General features: G+C 37.4%; 1 protein-coding gene across 10 annotated transcripts in view; it reads left to right on the top strand.

The window, feature by feature from the left end:
* The window catches only part of CDK14 (cyclin dependent kinase 14), a 600,921-nt gene that overhangs the window by 465,140 nt on the left and 112,909 nt on the right, over positions 1–22,872 (top strand). For all 10 annotated transcript variants that reach the window (XM_032761120.2, XM_058424902.1, XM_058424892.1 and 7 more), the window contains one exon: positions 5,116–5,164. In XM_032761120.2, coding sequence (XP_032617011.1) covers positions 5,116–5,164 — 49 coding nt within the window. The remainder of the gene's footprint in view (positions 1–5,115; positions 5,165–22,872) is intronic.

Genomic DNA, 22,872 nt, shown 5'->3' with positions numbered 1-22,872 from the left:
GAACTGAAATCATAACAGAACATTCTCTCAGACCACAGTACAATCAAATTAGATCTCAGGATTAAGAAACTCACTCAAAACCACACAACTACATGGAAATTGAACAGCATGCCCCTGAATGACTCCTGGGTAAATAATGAAATTAAGGCAGAAATCAAGAAGTTCTTTGAAACCAATGAGAACAAAGAGACAATGTACCAGAATCTCTGGGATGCAGCTAAAGAAGTGTTAAGAGGGAAACATCGCACTAAATGCTCACATCAGAAAGCTAGAAAGAGCTCAAATCGACACCCAAGTATCACAATTAAAGGAACTAGAGAAGCAAGAGCAAACAAACCAAAAGCTAGCAGAAGACAAGAAATAACTAAGATCAGAGGAGAACTGAAGGATATGGAGACACAAAAAAACCCTTCAAAAAATGAATGTATCCAGGAGCTGGTTTTTTTTTGAAAAAATTAACAAAATAGAGCACTAGATAGACTAATGAAAAGAGAGAAGAGTCAAATAGACACAATAACAAATGATAAATGCGATATCACCACTGACCCTAGAGAAGTACAAACTACCATCAGAGAATACTGTAAACACCTCTACACAAATAAACTAGAAAATCTAGAAGAAATGGATAAACTCATAACACATACACCCTCTCAAGATTAAACCAGGAAGAAGTCGAATCTCTGAATAGACCAATAACAAGTTCTGAAATTGGGGCAGTAATTCGTAGCCTACAAACCAAAAAAAGCCCAGGACCAGATGGATTGACAGCTGAATTCTACCAGAGATACAAAGAGGAGCTGGTACTATTCCTTCTGAAACTATTCCAAACAATCGAAAAGGAAGGACTCCTTCCTAACACATTTTATGAGGCCAGCATCATCCTGATACCAAAACCAGGTGGAAACACACACAAAAAAGAAAACTTCAGGCCAACATCCTTGATGAACATTGAAACAAAAATCCTCGATAAAATACTGACAAACCAAATCCAGCAGCATATCAAAAAGCTTCATCCCCAGGATGCAAGGCTGCTTCAACATATGCATCAATAAGTGTAATCCATCATATAAGCAGAACCAATGAAAAAAAACCACATGATTAACTCAATAGATGCAGAAAAGGCCTTCGATAAAATTCAACAACCTTCATGTTAAAAACTCTCAATAAACTAGGTATTGATGGAACTATCTCCAAATAATAAGAGCTATTTATGACAAACCCATAGCCAATATCATACTGAATGGGCAAAAGCTGGAAGCACTCCCTTTGAAAACCATCACAAGACAAGGATGCCCTCTCTCAACACTCCTATTCAACATAGTATTGGAAGTCCTGGCCAGGGCAATCAGGCAAGAGAAAGAAATAAAGGGTATTCAAATAGGAAGAGAGGAAGTCAAATTGCCTCTGTTTGCAGATGTCATGATTCTGTATTTAGAAAACCCTGTTGTATCAGCCCAAAAACTTCTTAAGCTGATAAGGAACTTCAGCAAAGTCTCAGCATACAAAATCAATGTACAGAAATCACAAGCATTCCTATGTACCAACAATAGACAAACAGAGAGACAAATGATGAATGAACTCTTATTCACAATTGCCATAAAGAGAATAAAATACCTAGGAATACAGCTAACAAGGGATGTGAAGGGCCTCTTCAAGGAGAACTACAAACCACTGCTCAAGAAAATAAGAGAGGATACAAACAAATGGAAAAACATTCCATGCTCATGGATAGAAAGAATCAATATCATGAAAATGGCCATACTCCCCAAAGTAATTTATAGATTCAAAGCTAGCCCCATCAAGCTATCATTGACATTCCTCACAGAATTAGAAAAAAGAAAACTCTTTAAATTTTATGTAAAACCAAAAAAGAAAAAAAACATAAAACCCATATAGCCAAGACAATCCTGAGCAAAAAGAACAAAGCTGGAGGTATCATGCTACCTGACTTCAAACTATACTACAGTGCTACAGTAACCAAAAAAAAAAACATGGTACTGGTACCAAAACAGACATACAGACCAGTGGAATGGAACAGACCTCAGAAACAATGCCACACATCTATAACCATCTGATCTTTAACAAACCTGACAGAAACAAGCTATGGGAAAAGGATTCCCTGTTTAATAAATGGTGCTGGAAAAACTGGCTAGCCATATGCAGAAAACTGAAACTGGACCCCTTCCTTACACCTTATACAAAAATTAACTCAAAATGAATTAAAGACCTAAATATAAAGCCCCAAATCATAAAAACCCTAGAAAAAATGCCAGGTAATACCATTCAGGACTTAGGCATGGACAAAGATTTCATGACAAAAATGCCAAAAGCAATTGCAACAAAAGCTAAAATTGACAAATGGGATCTAATTAAACTAAAGAGCTTCTGCACAGCAAAAGAATGAATAGAGTGAACAGAATGAACAGGCAACAGAGTGGGAGAACATTTTTGCAATCTACCCATCTGACAAAGGTCTAATATGCAGAATCTACAAGGAACTTAAACAGATTTACAAGGAAAAAACAACCCCATCAAAAAGTGGGCTAGGGATATGAACAGAAATTTCTCAAAAGAAGACATTTATACAGCCAACAAACATATGAAAAAAAGTTCAACATCACTGATCATTAGAGAATTGCAAATCAAAACCATAATGAGACCATCTCGTGCCAGTCAGAATGGTGATTATTAAGAAGTCAAGAAACAATAGATGCTGGTGAGGCTGAGGAGAAATAGGAACACTTTTACACTGTTAGTGGGAATGTGAATTAGTTCAATCATTGTGGAAGACAGTGTGGTGATTCCTAAAGGATCTAGAACCAGAAATACCATTTGACCCAGCAATCCCATTACTGGATATATACCCAACGGATTATAAATCATTCTGCTATAAAGACACATTCACATGTGTGTTTATTGCAGCACTATTTACAATAGCAAAGACATGGAACCAACGCAAATGCCCATCAATGATAGACTGGATAAAGAAAATGTGGTACATATTAACCATGGAATAATATGCAGCCATAAGAGGAATGAGATCATGTCCTTTGCAGGGACCTGGGTGAAGCTGGAACCCATCATCCTCATCAAACTAACACAGGAACAGAAAACAAAGCATGTTCTGACTCGTAAGTGGGAATTTAACAATGTGAACATATGGACACAGTGAGGGAAATATCACACACAGGGGCCTGTTGGGGAGTCAGGGGGCGAGGGGAGGGAGAGCATCAGGACAAATAGCTAATGCATGCAGGGCTTAAAACCTAGATGACGGGTAGATAGGTGCAGCAAACCACCATGGCACAAGTATACCTACATAACAAACCTGCATGTCTTGCACATGTATCCTGGAACGTAAAGTAAAATAAAAAAGAAAAAGAATAATTTATTTCACTAAATAAAAATTTAAATTTTTATATGGAAAAAAGTGTATACATATTTCACTTTTATACACACACACACACACACACACACACACACACACACACGGGTAAACTTGATCATATACAAAAAAACTTCTATAAACTGATTGATAAAAAACCAAGAATCCAATATTAAAATTGGTACCAGCTATGAAAAGTGAAATTTGAAACAGTAGAAGAAATGTAAATGGCCAGAAAGTGTATGAAAAGAAGCCCAAGAATGTTTTATCAAGTGTAGCTTTGGTAACATGTAAAAAACTGATAACAACCAATGCTAGAAGACATATGGAGAAAGTGACATTCTTTTTCATCACTGGTTGGAAAATGAAAAGTACTCTGTCGGCATTTATTAAAATGTAAAATATGCATACCGTTTGCCAAGCAATTCTATATTGGGGAATCTATCCAACAGAAATGAAAGCATCTGTAGGTAGAGAGACATGTACAAGGATATTTGCTGAAGTATTGTTTGTAAGGGAAAAGAAATTGGAAACTACTTAAAGGTTCATCAGTGGGAGAACAGTTAGATAAATTATGGTACTTCTATGGAACGTTATACGATTTTAAAACAATTGTTACAGGCCAGGCGCAATGGCTCACTCGTGTAATCCCAGCACTTTGGGAGGCCAAGGCAGGTTGATCACCTGAGGTCAGGAATTTGAGACCAGCCTGGCCAACATGATGACACCCTGTCTCTACTAAAAAATACAAAAATTAGCTGGGTGTGGCGGCACATGCCTGTAATTCCAGCTACTCAGGAGGCTGAGGCAGGAGAATCGCTTGAATCCGGGAGGCAGAGGTTGCAGTGAGCTGAGATTGGGCCATTGCACTACAGCCTGGCCAACAGGGCAAGACTCTGTCTGAAAAAAAAAATTGTTATATATATTTCTTGATTTGAAGGACTATCCAGTATATATTGTTAAGTGCCAAAAGAGTTTCAAGAGTAATGTTTATTGTAAAATCCATTCAAAAAATCAATGCTATATATGTTCGTACATAAGGATGGGTGTATTTCATAAACAAAAAATATGTGAAAAAGGACATGTCAAATCATTAACAATTGCTATGTCATCAGAAGTGAAAGAATTTGCAGCTGAAGATACTATAATGTCTATTCTGTATCACTTTATTGTTTAACTTGGTAAAACAAACATGTTCCTTTTTAAACTAAAACAAATCTAAAGATTGTTCACTGATAAATGTAAATATACAGTATAGGACCCTGGTAGTTTGGCTTTGAGCATGTATAAATACCATACAATATAGGAAAGGAGACCCAACATTATTACATTTGGTCAGAGAAAACATCATAGGAAAAAAACAGCAAGTCTCACTTGACGAAATGTGTTGATATGCTTCTGTAAATCTACTTACAGGTTGGTGGTTTGGAATTTGCATTTCTTTTTTCAACTCAATTAAAACTTAGTTATTCTAAGAAATAGTTATTAGGAAGCCAAATTATGAAATAAACCATCTTAGACAAAAGAAAACGATGCTTCACCGTTTAATATGTTGTTATCTTCCTGTTTTACTCTTTATAACTGCCCAGTATAAAAGTGAAGACCTTACTATGCTGGCCTAACTGACTGAATAGCCAACTGTCTTTTATTAAAGTTGAAGTTTTTTCAACATACTTGTAATATATACATTTGATACAAAGATTGTTTATCATTTTTCTTTTTTATTTCAGAATGCTTTACCCTGTACAGCTCTAAAAGCCTTAGACAAGCGTGGAATAAGTAAGTCTTTATACAGACTGTGCTCATTCTCTTTCTCTTTTAATATTTACAACTCTTCTTATATGTTTTTCATGGTGTTGTTGATTCATCCTGCTGTGTATTTATTCATTCATTTAACCGTTAAACTGCTGTTAAACCTTAACTGTGTGCTAGCTATCATGTTCAGCCTGAGCCAACACTGTATGAATTTGAGTTCCTAGAGCGATGTGGCATTGCTTCAGAACTGTAAATCCTAAAATTCCTTGTGGTCAGCCTTCTTGCAGCTAAATTCCAAGAAATATTTTTGTATCAGCAAAATAGCATTTAGAAAATATAATATAATGACTGACTTTCTAATATAAATGATGTTGGCAACAACTTTTGAGCTAAAGTTGATCTTTCAGATTTTTTCACTTTGCATGTTTTTCCCTTACGCCTTATTGGGAAGCTAAATGCATTTATGACTTGAAGTGTGTGTTCTGCATTTATTTCATGTCTGTTCGCTCATCTGACCTTACTTCCTTTTATTTGTTGTTTTTGAAATTTCATAAAATCTGAAGATCTGGATTTTGTAGTTACTCAGGAGACTTTTATTGCAAGCCAATGTGTTAGAAAATCATTGGAAGCTGGAAACAGTAATTTAGTCATTCCCGTTTACTTGTGGGTGTCACATTTCAAGGTTTATGCTGGAGAAAAGACAACTGGAACTGGTTTGATTAAATAAACTGTAATTTGTCATAAAATTTTGTCTACTTGGAATTTAGTGTTATACTCACATTTTTCACTATTATCACATGTTTAATTTTGGATACTCCCAGTTATGAAAAAAATAAGAAAAAACTTTTTCATATTAAAATGCTGCTAATCCATGCTCTCAGTGGATACAGTGAACAGCTAAGGGCGAGGAACTCATGAAATGAATACATTAAATTCTGCGGTAGTTTACTTTAAGGATTTGACCATTTATTTTTATTAAATTTGTACCTCGAAGAACACATAGGTATAATCATTTTTGTCTAACCTGGGGCTTTGCATGTGCCATTTGAAGAGCCAGTTCTTACCCTCAAGGCTCCCCTGGGAAGCATTCCCTCTCCTGGGAGCTTCCTGTGCATGCTCCTCTTCTCTACCTCCCCATTTCCTGATCACTGGTCTAACATTTTAATTAAGTGCTTTTATACACCAGATAATATATATAGTATACAGTTCCTACCTTAATTAAATGATCAAACACATTCCTTTCATAGGAATAAGACATCATTCCTTCCAACCAGATAACCACTTTATGAAACAATTCTTGATAAAGCCATTGAATCTCTAAACCTATATTTAAAGTAACAGGAAAATCTGAAACTATCATACGTAGCATAGCAGCATTTCTGGAGAATAGGTAATTAGAATTATGGAATTACAGAATTTATCATTAGAATTAATTCAAAGGCATTTAATAAACTGAGTCCCACCATTAGTCCCACTTTTTAAATATTTTAAGGAAAATGATAAAACTGAGCTTGAGGTAAGATTTTAAAATTATGAACATGGCTTGTTTAGAATGATGCTATTTTTAAGTCCTTGTAAGTCTTGCCTTAAGGGTTTATTTCAGAAACACTAAGTAATAAAATCATTACTAAAAATATTAAAATGCTACTTTCTGGTATTCCAGCATTAAGTGCTGAATCTTTAGAGCCAAGCTGTAGCCTCTAGCCAATTCAAACCAATGCAATTTAAAGAGAACTAAGATGCAGAGACGTTAATTATATTATTGATTCTTCCTCCACATGGTCCTTGCAACCATTGTCAGCATTTCAGCATCTTTCACTTAAGGAGTGAGATCAGAATTCGAAAGAACTACATTAAAAGACTATTACACGAGTGATGGTTTTCTCCATTTCCAGCTAATTTGCTTGTCTATAGCACAATTACTAAACTGAAGCAACTGTTAAATTCTCTTGTACAGTGGTAATAGGTTTAAAATAAATTGAACTAATTTGCAAGAACTAATTTGAATTCAGTTTAGATGGGTTAATATAAGATAGGTGGGTTAACATAAAAAAGTAGGTCACTGTTCAAAATTAAGTAACAATGCTTTTAAAAATATGTATTAACCTAGGTATTGAAGCTAGTGAACATGTTAACCTGCCTAAGAGAGTAGGAATTTCTTGAGAAATGAATCCTTAAGTTTATTTGAATAGCTATAACAAAAGACCCAGTTTATTTTGGGGCCAACTCTGCCCTAAGTAACACCTAGGCAATTCCCTGCTGACTTCATTTATGTCAGCAACCATGGGCATAATTTCATCCTTTGAAAGATATTTTTATTGTTCTGGGAAAACAAAGCAGTGATGGAGGAAAATATCGTAAGATCCAACAGATACCCAAATTCAAAAGAATAATAGAAAGAAGAAATCTTAATTATGCGATTGAGAATAATAAATATATATTAAAAAGAAAAGAAAGTCCTTTTATTCCCTCGTGCTTGAAGTGCATAATCCATGTGGGCTCCTCCTCCATAAAGGGGATTGTGGATTAAAGGGAGACAAATCTTAATTTTATAAAAACATGTACTGTTTTCTGACTGCCTTCAAAACATTCTATTTCGTTGCAGTTATACTCTCCCTATTTCTCTTCCAAATCTGTCTGTTTATAGTTGTCTGACATTGGCATGTATGTGCAATCAACCAAGAATTTTAGCCACTTAAAAGATCTTTTATTATTTTGGTTGGAGAAGAAGCCTTAGTGTATGCTCTCCAGCAAAGTTAAGGGGAAGATTCCAGGAACACATTTGCTTGTTTTGGAACTTTTAAACAGCTGAACGATTTCGGAGGTTTGAAAGTATCAAAAAGAGAACTAAGGATAAACCACTAAGTCACAGAAGACAGATCTGGAAAAGACCGCTTGTGGCTGGTAACAAGAAGCACGTCTACAGACTTGAATAGGCACAGGTTAACCTTTTCCTGCTTGTTCCCACACATGTTATGGTTCTGCTTATCCTCTCTTAGTTAAGTAAAACTGGATTTCTCCTAAGAACTTGTAAAAATTGATATTTTAAATTGTGTAGTAAATACAGAGACATTTAAACAAAGGTACCTTTCTGGAAACACAAAAATAGAGAAGAAAAATCTTACCTGCTACAATTGAATGTACCAGCAGAGTCTCCAACCTGAATTTACAAGATTTAGAAATGTTTCCTAACTTTGTGTTCTTGAACTTTCCTTGAGTATTTTATCTGACTTGATGTTTAACTTCCAAGACATATTTTAAAGGTGACTTGCTAGATAGTTGAGTTACATGTGCATAAAACATAATGTATTTAAAATAATATTCAGAGGAATAACATAACTTTCACTCTGTATTTATGTTGGTGGTGCTCTATTGTATTTTTCTTGTCATTATAGCTGATGTGTCCCATTAAGATTTAAGTCAGAGAATTTGCAAGAAACTGAAAGACCCTGTTTTCCATTCTCCCTAATGTTCTAAGTTGATCTAAAATTTTCTAACATAATAATATATTGCAAAGTAAGCTAGAGTTGTAAATGTCTTTTCCTGTTTAGAAATGTGAGAGGAAGGTAAGAACACTGTTATTGCACTAGGAGGAGCAGTTGAGTTGAGTGAGATCTTAAATCATCTTTCTCCACTTTCACATTTTTTTCCCATTGTTGATCATTTTTGTTATAATTCTATTTACTTCAAAGTAACAATTTTAATTTATTTAGTGCCTGGAGACTTCTTCTTGTAATATTTTCAAAGAAATTATTCTATACATCATCAATTCAATGTTTGGGGGATGGGTTTATTGGGTGGATAAACTCTAAAGCAGAAAGTAAAGCAGACCTTTTGGAATTCCAGTCTTTTAACTCAAAGGATGAGCTGCAGCTGTCCACTGCCCAGCTCTATGGATTTGAGTTCAGCATTAGAACACTGCATGAGGTGTAGTTCTTCACCACATGCCATGCCCTTGAAAATATACTGTTTTCAATACGCAGACAGTCCAATCCAAGCAGGTCTCTTGTCCTGACCCTGCACTGACATACATAGTATTGTTTGGAGGCCCCAAAGGCTCACCTGCTTGCTCGGAAGTTGCAGTTCATAGCAATTTCTGGAGACATTTGTTTTCATAAGAATGAATCATTAGTTAAGTTACTAAAAGCATTATGTGGATATGATGTTTATCAAAACCCCCTAAACCCCTTGCCATCTAACAGAGAGCAGCTCTTTGAGGAAATTGCAGATAGGATTCTTGAAAGGAAAAAGAGGAGGACCTAAAATAGGAGATGCTTCTCAGGCCCTGGTGGGAGTCCTAGAGAGCCTTGGAAAAGACAATAAAGATCTGTCCAAAGATTCAGGTTGCAAGCAGGTGCCAGAAGGACAAAGAGAAAACTATCTGAGTGGAAGATGGTAAATTTGCCAAAGGCATAGCCCTGATCACTAGCAGTGGCAACAGCATAAATGTGAAAGCTTATGAAACAGACATAGTCAAAGGCCTGACATGCAACTCATCTCCACAGATACAGTTGTGATGGAACTAACAGCCTTTTGCAATGTATATTGTCACATCCCCATATATGCATATGGCAGTCTTTTGAGGTAGTCAAGGCAGATATTATCATCTTGATTTTATAGCCTAAAATTAAAAACAGCCTCATGAGATCAAATGATCAGCACAATTGAAAATAACAACTAGGAATGTATGTACTTCAGTGAATCTTATGAAGGGAATGTTATCCATTTTAAAACTCCATATTCATGGGAGCTTATCAATATCTAATTTTATTTTGTTCTCACTGCAGCCATGGGTGGGGATATCTCTTCTGGGACCTGATGTCATTCCCAATCTAGATTTCATGCAGCCAGGAGAGCTGGGACAGAACAGAAGCGTGACTTCCTCTGTCCTGGGGAAAACAGTGTTTGCAGCTGGCTAACTGCCCGCACCACCAACTTGGGCCTCTCCTGCCCGCTGCTGGGTAATGCACCATGGGAAAAAGGCTGGCTTTGTGACAATCTAAGTGCCAGAGATGACAGGCCTGCCTGCTACCCACTCACACCCTACCAGTGAGGTTTGTCACCTCTTCCACACAGCTCCCACTGCCCCCAGGAGGTTTACCCCTGCCATTTTGTGTCATTGCCAGATTTCTTATACATGTCTCTTTTTTTCTAGCAAATAATTCAGTGTCATTAATAACCCCTGGTGATGACCAAGGGCAGGCCCCATGCTGTTTGTTATCTGTTGGACACGCGTTTTTTGTTCCCCTTCTGATAGACAGAAAATACCCATCTTCTCTCTTAGTAATTGGCAGTATGTGCCAGGCTTGGGAGTTGGCAACAGCCATTGCTTTTCATCCTTTCAGATTATGTGTTGGACTCCTCATCCAAAAGTACACGCTTATGGTGTGGCTAATACCTTCCTCCTGCCATCCAGCTCATTAAGGAATAAAACTCAACTCTACTTCTGAAGTGGCACAGAGCTTCTAGAGGCAGCTGGGCTGCTCATTTCCCTGAAAGGAGGAGATGGAATTAGGCTTTCTTGAACTCTTCTCCAAACAGATTCTAGAAGCATAAACTGTAAGAGTTCCTCTATTCTCCCAAATATACAGTGGGTGTTTGTATTCTGTGACTGCCATAACAAATTACCACACATTTATTGGTGTAGAATAGTACAAACATGTTACCTGACAGTTCTGTCAGGCAGAAGTCTGTATGAGCTGAGCTGGTTTCTTTTCTCTGGGTCTCACAAGGCCAAAATCAAGATGTTGACCAACCTGGGCTTTTATCTAGAGGCTCTTGGGGAGAATTTACTCCCATGCTCACACAGGTTGTTGGCAGAATTCAGTTCCTTGTAGGGTAGGGCTGAGGTCTCATTTCCTTGCTCGCTGTCTCCACCCGCTCAATGCCTCCTGCATGCCTCATCACATAGCCACCACCTCCATCAAACAAGCTTCTGATCTCTCTGACTTCCTGTCTGCCCCATCTCCTCTGCTTCCAGCAGGAGAAAGTTCTCTGCTTCTGAAGGTTCATGTAATTAGATTGGGCCCACTTGGTTAATCCAGGTTACTCTCTGCACAGTCCCTTTTGCTGTGAAAAGTTACCTGTTCACCAGCTTCAGGGGTTAACAGGTGGACATCTCTGGGGGCCATTTTGCTTATCACAAGTGGGTACTAGAGTTTCCCCTTCAATCCTGAGTCATGGAGTGAAGCAGAGCACAGAGGAGCAAATCCAGTCCTAGCCAGGTCAGACACAATCTATTTTGCCTGGTCTCTGACCCATCAGGTAACAAGCATAGGCTTCTGACTTCAAGTTGCCTGGTTCACAACCGGTATCCTCAAAATTATATATAAGGAAGAAATCAGTTTTTATGTCTAGCACAGAGGAAAAAGAGGTTATGCTCAAGAAGGCTGCTGGCCTCTGAGGTAACTGAAAGTTTGGCCCGACATTCCTATGTCTGTGCTGACAAATGCAGTAGCCATTAGGCCTCTGTGGTTCCAGGACACTTGAAATGTGACTACTGTGATTTAGGAACTGAATTTTTTATTATATTTAAATGTAATTAATAAGAGTTAAGGGCCACATGTGGTTGGTGGCTGCCATATTGGTTGACACAATTCTAGATCAACATGTGCAATATTCATTTATTTTAAATGCTTGTCAGTGTAATACAAATGTGGATGTCTGCTGCTTTGGAAATGCTACACTAAAGAGTCATTGCATTTTGCACTCAAGTGTCCAGAGATCTTGCTTTTTATTTTTGCTTCTCACCCCTATCTTTTATTTGTAAACACCCTGAGAATAATAGCTCTGAAGTACCCAATAAGCATAATAAATCTGCAGGGGGAATAGTGGAAATATCAAAGAACATCAAGCAGACACTCCTTTCCCTGCCTCCTCCCCTCCAGAAGCCACGCTGTTCCCTCCTGAGGGGCACAGCCTGTTGCAAGCGTCTCTATTCCTTTCTCCTTCTTCTGTTCTCTCTCTCTCTTTTCTGTTGGGAACTGTTAGGGGTTAGACACACAGCTCTCTACCCTTTTTGAACTCCCTTAAGAATTCACCTCTCTGCTGTTGTTCCCGATCTCCTTGATCTCCCCTAACTCTACTCAGAAAACACCGTAAAGGCTCAGCTTCCTGTTCATCACATATGAGATGCTATTGAGAGGGGCTCCATTTTCTGAATAAGCCTTCCAAATCAAGAGCTGAGCTAGGTCTTCCTCACTGGGCCCCTGTGGGTATATATATATCTTAATTCTTAAGTTTTAGGACATTGAAAACTGCCACATTTTAGAAAGTGAAGCATGAACAGAAATGCAGTCATTTTTACCTCTCCTTATATAAAAGAAACACATGATGTGTGATACCTTTCCTCAAACTTATTGATATCATTTTCATTTGATTAAGAAAATATTTACAGATTTAGTGAATGTTCAGCCTCAAAATAAAGATGAATATAAGAAGTCACTGGAGAAAGAACTATTTGTTTTTTAGGGTTTTTGTTTTGTTTTGTTTTGTTTTTTGCAGCTTTATTGCCCAGGCTGCAGTGGCATGATCATGGCTCATTACAGCGTTGACCTCCAGGGCTCCAGCAATCCTCCCACCTCAGCCTCCCAAGTAGCTGGGACTATAAGTACCTACCACCATCCCTAGCTAAGAAAGAGACAATTTTAACAACAATGTCATCCCTAGGATCCACTGTTACCCATTCCACCCTCTACTTGTTTGATTTTCATGAAACAATATATCCCTCTCATCATTTGGGGAGACTCTATAAAACCAGGGCTCAATTTCTATTCCTTGTGAGGATAGAGCTCCTAGAGTATTCTTATTAACACCTGCATCTAATATGTTGTGTACATAGTGGTCTTACTGACCTAAGAATATACCATCAATAGATAGTATTGACATGAGCAAAGAAAAAAACAGAAGAGAGGAAGGAAGGTTGCACAAGCTAATTATTGACACAAATAGCAAGAAAATGCTTGGAGCCAGCATCATCTTTGGTAGCATAGGAACCAGGTTCATCCCTAGTTCCACTGCTGAACTGTGTAATATTCAGGAAGCTCACTAACCTCTCTGAGCCTCAGCTTTTCAATTTGTATAACCTCTTGGCAGGATTATTGTTTAATCTTTAAGTAAGGTAAGGGTATAAATTACTGTGTACCTTACTAAACACAGTCCTTTGGCAAATATTAGTTTACCTCCCTTCTCTTTTTCAGTGCTCCCTGTCCTACCTCCCAGTGAGAGCATTTCATTCAGCTCCAAATAAGCAATTACTCTTGAACATGGATACCACTCCTACATAGAGTCCCCAGACATCTTCTGGAATATTCTTTCTACCTTCTTAGGGGCACATGCTGAACTACTTGGTCACCAAAACTTTTTTTTTAAATACTTGTTGGGTAAAAGCAAGATTTCCCCTTCCTCAACAGTTTCTTCCCAAGAGTGGTGTGTTAACAAATAGCATTGTACATAATTAATGCAATACTGTGATTCATCCTTAGTCTTGAAACACATTTTATTAGACAGTTTTCCAAATTAGATTGAAAGAAACCCATAGACAGATCACTGTTACCAAGTTCAAATGTCTATTAGACCTTTTCTTGTAATATAACTTGTATACAAACTGATGGATAACCCTAAGCCAGGTGTGTGGGGTCTGGGCATCCACTTGGCCCAGTGATTTCACAGGTGAGACTAAAGGTAATTATCCTTGCTGTTTACAGCATTTAAAGGGGAGAGTAGATGAATTATCTCTCAAAACACAATGAATAAAGGCTGAGAGCATGGCCATGCCATATCTGTTGTGGTGAGGAAAATGGGAAGGGGATTCCAAAGGTAACTGGCCTTTTTCTTTTAGACACTGAGCCACGTCCATACCCTAAGGCACAGATCCCATGTTAAACGGTTATTTCCATCATGGCAGTGACATTGACTTTAACAATAGATTTCATTATGTCTTTAACAACAACAAAAATGAACTGAAAAGCCTTAAACACACACATACACAACTCCCAACACAATTATTTTTCTGTCTTCTCTGAAAGAATATTTTAAAATCATTTCAACATCTTTGGGATTTCAGAAAAATCTAGTATTGGTTTACAATGGAAGTCTCATAGAGTTTATATATATATGTGTGCGTGTGTGCGTGGTTATTACTCAGACTATAAATGAGACAAATGAATAGGAATATTAAAGGGATCAATATTCTGGCCCTCATTAGGTTGTTATACAGCATATCTTTGTGTATCTCTATGTGAAGTCTCTGCTAGTCCTCAGCTGTATTTAATCCCTCAAGACTTGATATACAAACATAATGCCAAATAGAGAACTTCCCTTAAATTATTCAAATCTCCCCATAAGTGATTTCCCACTCTTCCTGCAATAGAAAACATTTGATCATAAATTCAATTAAATCAGCCATCATCTTTGTGATGTTTGTCCAGCTAAATCCTTTAGTGACTAAACCAATAAACATACCAGCTGTGAGCATGCATGTGTGTGTGTGTGTGTGTGTGTGTGTGTGTGTTTATGGCACAGCTATTGCAAAAGAATCAATTTGAAGTAAAGATGAAGGGTAGTTCTCATTTCTTAGGCCAGATTTTAACTACTTCACTGAAGCCAGGGCTTAAAAGATTAAACTCTTAGGGATAAAATCATGTGTATTTCTTTAAATGCGTTGGCTTTTATTTGCTAATTTAGAGCTGAGTTTTAATATATTAAGTTTTAGATCAAAACTGATGTACTTTGGAGATGTTGGGAAAAGGCATCAAACCACGTCAACCATTCTTCCTTCTCTTTCTTCCCCAGCCTCTCCTCCCTAGTTAAAACAAAGGAAAAATGACTGTCGACATACTTTTCTCAGGGAAAACGGCATGATAGGACTATAGTACTATTTATAATTTCTTACATGTCTGTCGGCTGAAGAGGTAAAGTTTATTAGAGGCTTATAAATGTTGATTGCTTCTCATCTTGATTCTAAAGCCTTTTAGACACACAGATATACCCAACCTTCTCCCCTCTTTTTCGTCTTACCTTTGCTAATGATCCTATTTGGATATAACCGAACCCTATTTATGCATCTTCACATATGTATATATCCGTGTGGCCTGTAGAGGGCAGCATGCTCTGAGGGAAAAAAACCAGGCAACTGTTTATCTCTGTAAAATATGAGATAAGCAGCTATATATATTTTTTCCGATAGCAAAACAAGTAAAATGTCTCTGTTAGAGAAGCCAGAGCTGCCCCATGCATTGTCTGTCCCTGTCTGCCACTTTATGTCTGTTTGAATGATGAATATTTTTTATGAATTGGCTCAGCCTACCTTGGAGGCTACTTAGGGATTACACCAGGTTCCATGCCTTTGCCACCAAATGGGACTAAGCCCATTATTGTATTTATGAAGATAAATACAAATGGATTTTTTTTCATTTGGCTCTTATTTCTTGTCACCCTTGACTGAAGTGTAGAATTTGAGTCAAACTGTACCTATAGTTCTAATTTTATTTGGTAGTCAAGTGAGACTTTACCTTCCTATCTTAGAATTCTGCTATCTCACATCCTTTGCTTTTAGCTTGCGACTGCTAAAGAATTCTAGTACCTTTTATTTTTCCCAAGAAAATGAAAAACATTTCCACAGGGACATCTTCTGTTCAGAGTAGACGTTGGGCTTAAAGCTGGGCTCCTTCCTTTGCCTGCCTCACGCTTCTTTGGGGTGAGTCCCTGATCAGGACCCCTTCTCTATTGCCACATTCATTGATTTTCTCAGTCCAGTCTCTACCATTCATCTAAAGAGCCAAATCTTCCCATTGTGTGAACTACACTATTCCTTTATGAGAATTTAGAGATTTCTAGAAGCTGCATTAAATATTTTAAGGATATAGAGCAGTACTGTCCAATAGATCTTTATGCATTGACAAGAATGTTCACTATCTTCACTTTCCAGTATGGTAACCACTAGCCATGTGCGGCTATTGAGTAATTTAAAATGTGGCTAGTGCAATTGAGGAACTGAATTTTTAATTTCATTTAGTTTTTATTAGTTTAAATTTAAATAACCACATGTGGCTAGCGACTACCAAATTGCATGGTGCAAAATAGAACATAACTTCTGATCAGCTGAAAGCAAATGTTTTACCAGAATATGTTGGGAGGTGAATTAGGATTTTCAGCTAAAAACCTCCTGCCCAGGTTTTTATTTTTGCACTTATTTCTTTATTATATAGCTATAGGCTTAAATCTAAATCCTATGGCTCTGCCCCAGGATTTCCTTTCTCTCAGAACATTGGAGAGATTTTCCATTTTCAAATTCTTCGATTTTGTTGAATATTGAATGTATCTGTCTTGGGTATCCAGAATGGAGTTTGAAGCATGGCATTTTGGCAGCACTGATTCTGTAGGCGCTGGCCATTTCACAGTCTAAGCTCTGTCACTCTTCACCTGTTTGTATCTAGTGTTCCTAAATATAGAAACACAACTTAGTAAATGTGCTAAAATGTGTCAGGCTATGTAGAAGCTTGACACACAGCTCATTAACTAAGTTGGTTTTGTTTGTGTGTGTGTGTATGAGCAGCTATTTACATTGACTACAAATAAAGCTTAAGTTTATATCATCCTTTTTGAAATGACCTCAATATTATTTTGAAAATGTTCTTGTGGCCAGGTGCAGTGGCTCAAGCCTGTAATCCCAGCACTTTGAGAGGCCAAGGTGGACAGATCACTTGAGTCCAGGAGTTTGAGACAAGACTGGGTGACATGACAAGACCCCATCTGTAAAAAAAAAAGTAAAATAAAAATTATATATATTTTTATTTATATAAATATATATGTATATATACATATACGTAATTTATATATAATTTATATATTATATATAGTAAATATGTATTTTATATATATATAAATTAGCCAGGCATGGTGGCATATGCCTGTAGTCCCAGCTACTTGGGAGGCTGAGGCAGGAGGATCATTTGAGCCCAGGATGCAGAGGTTGCAGTGAGCCAAGATCACACCATTGCACTCTAGCCTGGGCGACAGAGCAAAACCCTGTCAAAGAAAAAGAGAAAGAGAAAGGGAAAGGGAAAGAAAGGAAAGAAAATGTTATTTTAAGCTCCCAAGTAATCAGATGAGTTTTTTTTCTCTCTTTCATTTCTTTAAACACTTCCATATCTTTACGTATGATCTGCAAATGCCTGTCTTTAGTTTCGTACATTATGCTGATATTGTTAGTTTTAAGACATCAGTAGACTGTTTTTTTTTTTTTTGCCACCAGCTTCTGATTCACGTTAGAGATACACCTGAAAATGCCCTTACCTACATATACCTGGAAGTTATAAGTAGCTGGAACCCCAGATGATACTAAATGTGCAGCTTTTTAATCCTATTCATTTGTCTTTCTTTTATTTCAGTTGTAAAGGTGAAAATGCTGATCAAAAAGATAAAAAACTCTAGCGATCATGCCAATTTGGGTTTTCTTAAAGCCACAAATATGAAATGGCACCTTTCCATTATAAATCATTTTATATAAAGAGCCGGATGTAGAGTTAAAGTCAGGAATAAAGGACTGTGAAACAAAGGTTGTGCTCAGTTGCAGTAAAAGATAGCCTCAGCCTATTTTATGCTCACCATCAAACCACACTTTGGAGCAACCGTGTCCCCAGATCTACAACCTCCTCCCCATGAGAGAGGAATGTAGGGTCTGCTGGGAGTCACACTATAAGAATAATTTGATCAGCCTCTTGGAAAAGCCTAGGCATCCTCTTACCACAGGGCATGACAGTACAATAGAGGCCATGAAGCTTTTAGCAGTGTTTTTTAGTAATGAACTTTAAGACTGTGCTCCCATGCACAAAGCAAGTTCCCTGCCATTGTAAGATTGGTAGCCTTTCTGTTGATGAACATGCGAATTATCACAGAAAAGTCGTTTCACTAAAGTTTCTACAATGTAGCAACTATTTCTGTGTTGGGAACAGCCAATGGCAAACTCCAGAAGTACTTCAGGCTGTTTGATAAGAGCGTTTCAGTCAAATGCGGATTCAGATAAGCAGAGAGAGAGAAAATGAAAAGTCAAAGGCAAGGACTTGGAACTAGAAGGAGAATACGAGGTACCACTACTTAACTCTTCCTCATAACATAGAATTGAAATGCATCCTGCAGATTTGTTGTTAAAAGTCACTTCTTAAATTACACATTCACATTCTAATGTAGAAGGAAACGATCTTTTTGAAAGAAGATCTGTTGAAAGAAATACACGGATTTTCTAATTATTTGAAAATCCCTCCTCCAATATGTTCTCATATTTGATGCATGCATCACAGAGTAAATAAATTATTTCCCAGGACTTGAACTGCAGAACAAAAATGACAAAAATTTTATGCATACTAACGTTAGCACCTGCCATGTAAGACTTTGCAGTATTTTCTCCCTAAACACACATCACAGTTACTCAGAATTCTAGCAGTTGTCAGTTTGATACTCTGCAGCTCCGAGGGCTGCTTCAGATGTGTGTGTGTGTCACTCTATTTGGAAGTATTTGAGCATAAGGATTGGGAATGGGAAAAGAAGAATGAGGATGGCCAAGTAGAAAGCATGCTTTTGCACTGTTGCGTTGATCAATCTGGACTTGAAGCCAGCACCCTGGTGCCCACTAGGCAGGAGGAAATCAAGATGTATAAAACTAAGATAGACCAGGGAAACAGGAACCAATCATGGTGGACCATAAAATGAGGAAGTCATTGGACATTTAGAAAAAGGACAAACAGAGTGGGCCTGAAGGGGAGATTGGCAAAGAGAGGAGTATACTTTAGTGTGTAACACAGCAAAACAGTTACAAAATCTTCTTAAAATTTGGAGACAGATTCTGAAGCACATCTATCAAGAGAATGTTTCTATCTCAAGGTATTTAAAAGAATATTGAAAATATTTGTTCTTAAGGTACCTCACCATTATCTTATTTTAGTAAGCATTTAAAAACAGAACTACCATTTGACTCAGCAATTCCATTACTGTTTATATATCAAAAAAGAAAATAAATCATATTACCAAAATGGCATATGCACTCACATGTTCATCATAGCACTATTCACAATAGCAAATACATGGAATCAACCTAGGTGCCCATCAGTGTTGAACTGGATAAATAAAGTGTGGCACATATACACCATGGAATACTATGCAGCCATAAAAAAGAATGAAATCACATCCTTTGCGGCAACATGGATGCAGCTGGAGGCCATTAACCTAAGTATATTAACATAGGAACAGAAAAACAAATATTGAATGTTCTCAGTTGTAACTGGGAGCTAAACATTGAGTATTCATGGACACAAAGATGGCAGCAATAGACACTGGGGACTATTGGGAGGAAGGGGAGGGGTAAAAGGGTTGAACAAGCACCTATTGCGTACTATGCTAACTACCTGGGTAATGGGATCATTCCTAATCCAAACCTCAGCAACATGCAATTTACCCATATAACAAACCTGCACATGTACGCCCTGAACCTAAAATAAATTTACTAAAAAGTAAAAATAAATAAAAATTATGAGACCTTTTTCGTATGAGTTCACTCATGATCTCAATCCTCTTTACTTCATGTTTTTTTCCATTAATTGTAAATTCTCCAATGAGGTTTCTCCTACCAAAATATTGTCAGGGATGTACTCTAATTTGGGAAGGAATATTGCAGTCCTAAGGGACTCTTTTAACTCCATTTAGTAAGGTCAGTTTAATTTTTTACAAGTGTAGCGGTGGGGGAGAAGTGGTAATAGTGCAATATGAAGTATCACCAGCTACACTTGTTCACGGCACACATCTGTGCCTCACAGCATGCCAGAATGCTTTGTCTGTATCATCTCATTTAATCCTGAAAACAGCTCTCAAATTATTTTCCTGATAGGAACATCTAAGTTAATTTTACAAATTTTATTTTCCTGTCTTCAGTTATTTTGTAGTCTCAAGAGCAGATCTAGAAATACCTGTCTCATTTGCCATTTTTATACCAAACAGGGCTGAGACTAGAATGAGGCATGTAAGGTGCTCATCTTCAGTTCAGAATTTAGGTGGTATGAAGAAAAATCTCAGTGATCAAGATAAATAACACTTTAATGCAATATTTCAAAAACTCAAAAGATAGCTTCAGTGTCTTGTATGCTCTCCATCAAACTACGCTTCATTAGCACCCAACCTCACATCCACAACCCACTTCTTCATAAACACCAATACTGGTGAGGTTATAGAAAAATGAGCCCATTCATTTACTGCTGATATCCCTGTAAACTGGTAAATGTGAAAAACAATATGGAAACATGTTAGTGGCCATAAAGATATCATGGAATATTCAAGAAATTTAATTTAGTATCTTGATGCTCTGGATGTTTGGGAATGCTGTTTCTGCTCTTATAGAATTTACCTTCTAGAGTAGCGAGGACAGTAAACAAAAAATAGACAGTATAATCTCAAAGAGTGCTAGGTACATGAAGACAATAAAACAGAGCAATGTGATGAAAAGGAAGAGCATTGGCAGGCTATAAGCATATGAAAGCTGGGACTTTCATTTTTTGCCCAATTCCATGTCCTTAGCACCTACAACAGAGCCTGTCCCATAGAGGGCACTCAGTTCATATTTGTTGAAGAATGAAAGTGCTTGGTGGTGAGAATATAGTGAATGTGGGGAGAGTGAGAGAAGAGGAGACTGGTGAGTGAAAGCAGAGGCCAGCCAAGGAATGGCCCTGCAGGCCAGAGTGGGATTTTCCTTTACTTCCAACAGGAAACCTGAGGAATTATGCTTTGAACCTACCGATTTCACTTGTTAGTACTTCTCCCAAGGAAATAGATCAACCAGGTAAAAACCGAGTTGCCCCAAAATTCTCATTTTTGTATTGTAGTTTAATATTTTTAAAAAGACTTGGTATCAACTTAACCAAGATTAAGGGAATGGGGAAAGGTTTAACAAGTCATGATTCAGGAACTCAGTGGAATATTACACAACAATGTTAGGATATTATATATGGAGATTTTAAAAACATAGGAAATTCTCCCTATGTTTCCTGAAAAAAGATGAATAAAAAATATATATACTAACATATTACTATAAAAAGTCTGTGGACTAGCTGTTACTGAAATGTAATATACAAGATGAAAATTGTTGTGATACAGTAGTAGAATTTTGGGTGATTATTTTTCTACTTTCCTGAAATTATCTTTAATATTGTCACATTATTTTAATAACAAAAAATGTTGCTTAATTTGTGTAGAGTTTTTGTTTAGGGTGATGACAGGGTTTTGGAAATACTGTGATGGTTGCACAATATTATGAATGTAATTAATGCCACTGAATTGTACACTTAAAATGATTAAAATAGCAAATTTTCAGTTATTTATCTGTATTACCACAATTTACCAAAAACAAACAAACAAACAAAAAAAAAACCAGGTATCTTCTATAATCATCAGTGTGGCCAGCAGCCCCAAAAGTGGCTCTCAGTGGTCCCACCTTCTGGTCTTCACACCGTTTTCACTTCATCCCAGGATCGGTCTTGGTGACCAATAGGATGTGGCAGAAGTTATTGCACATTACTTCCAAGGCTAGATTATAAAAGATTGCATCTCCTGTCTTGGGCTCTGGCTCCTTCTATCTCTGATCACTGGCTCTGGCAAAGCCAACCAACATGTCATGTGCCCAGCCCTAGAGAGAGGCTCACATGGTGAGGAACTAAGACCCTTTTTGCCAACAGCCATATGAATAAATTACCTTGGAAGTGGATCCATCAGACCCAAACTTCAAATGAGTACAACCCTGGCTATCAATTTGACTGCAACTTTGTCCCTGAATCAGAACTATCCGGTTAAGCTTCTCCCAGATTCCTGATCCTTGGAAACTATGAGATAATAAATATTTGTTTTTTTGTAAAAAAAAAGAAAAGCAAATATAAAATTTTTTATCTTGTTTTCAGTACAGCTATCCTCATGGGTATGCAATAGACACCAGCTGTTTTTTCCCTAACTTTGAAGTCTTGTTTTCTCCTCTTTTAATGGAAGTCCTGGGTGCAGCAGACTTTATTAATTAACATTAAAAGGAGTGCTGTGCAGTAAAGTAAAATTTATTTATTTCCATCATAACACCTCACAGTATCATGGTCACAAAGTCGAATGCATCACTAGGCTTTGGCCTGACATGAGATGCCTATAACCATGTTTTTGCATATGGAGGAGATTCGTAAAACTAGCTACATTACTAAGAGAATATTAAGTGGCAAAGTGAGAATCAAAGTAAACAGCCCAAGTAAAAGAAAAGTCTACACCCTCAACAGGATACAGCATTCATGGATGTCAAAAATTTTTTCTCTTCACAAAAGGGAAAACGAAAAGCTAATATAACCTCAAAATGGACTTGAGTAAAATCCAGGTATTGAAAGGAAGTTTTATTATATAAAAACATATTCAGGCCGGGCACAGTGGCTCACACCTGTAATCCCAGCACTTTGGGAGGTCGAGGCAGGTGGATCACCTGAAGTCAGGAGATCAAGACCAGCCTGGCCAACATGGTGAAACCCTGTATCTACTAAAAATACAAAAATTAGCTGGGTGTAGCGGCAGGCACCTGTAATCTCAGCTACTTGGAAGGCTGAGGCAAGACAATTGCTTGAACCCAGGAGGCAGAGGTTGTAGTGAGCCGAAATCGCACTATTGCACTCCAGCTGGGTGACAAGAGCAAGACTGTGTCTCCAGGAAAAAAAAAAAGAAATATAAAA

The sequence above is a fragment of the Hylobates moloch genome, unplaced genomic scaffold (genome assembly GCF_009828535.3).
Source record: "Hylobates moloch isolate HMO894 unplaced genomic scaffold, HMol_V3 SCAFFOLD_1, whole genome shotgun sequence".
Classification (NCBI taxonomy): domain Eukaryota; kingdom Metazoa; phylum Chordata; class Mammalia; order Primates; family Hylobatidae; genus Hylobates; species Hylobates moloch.
Note: the sequence above shows the minus strand (reverse complement) of the source record. Positions and strands in the feature narration are given on the sequence as shown.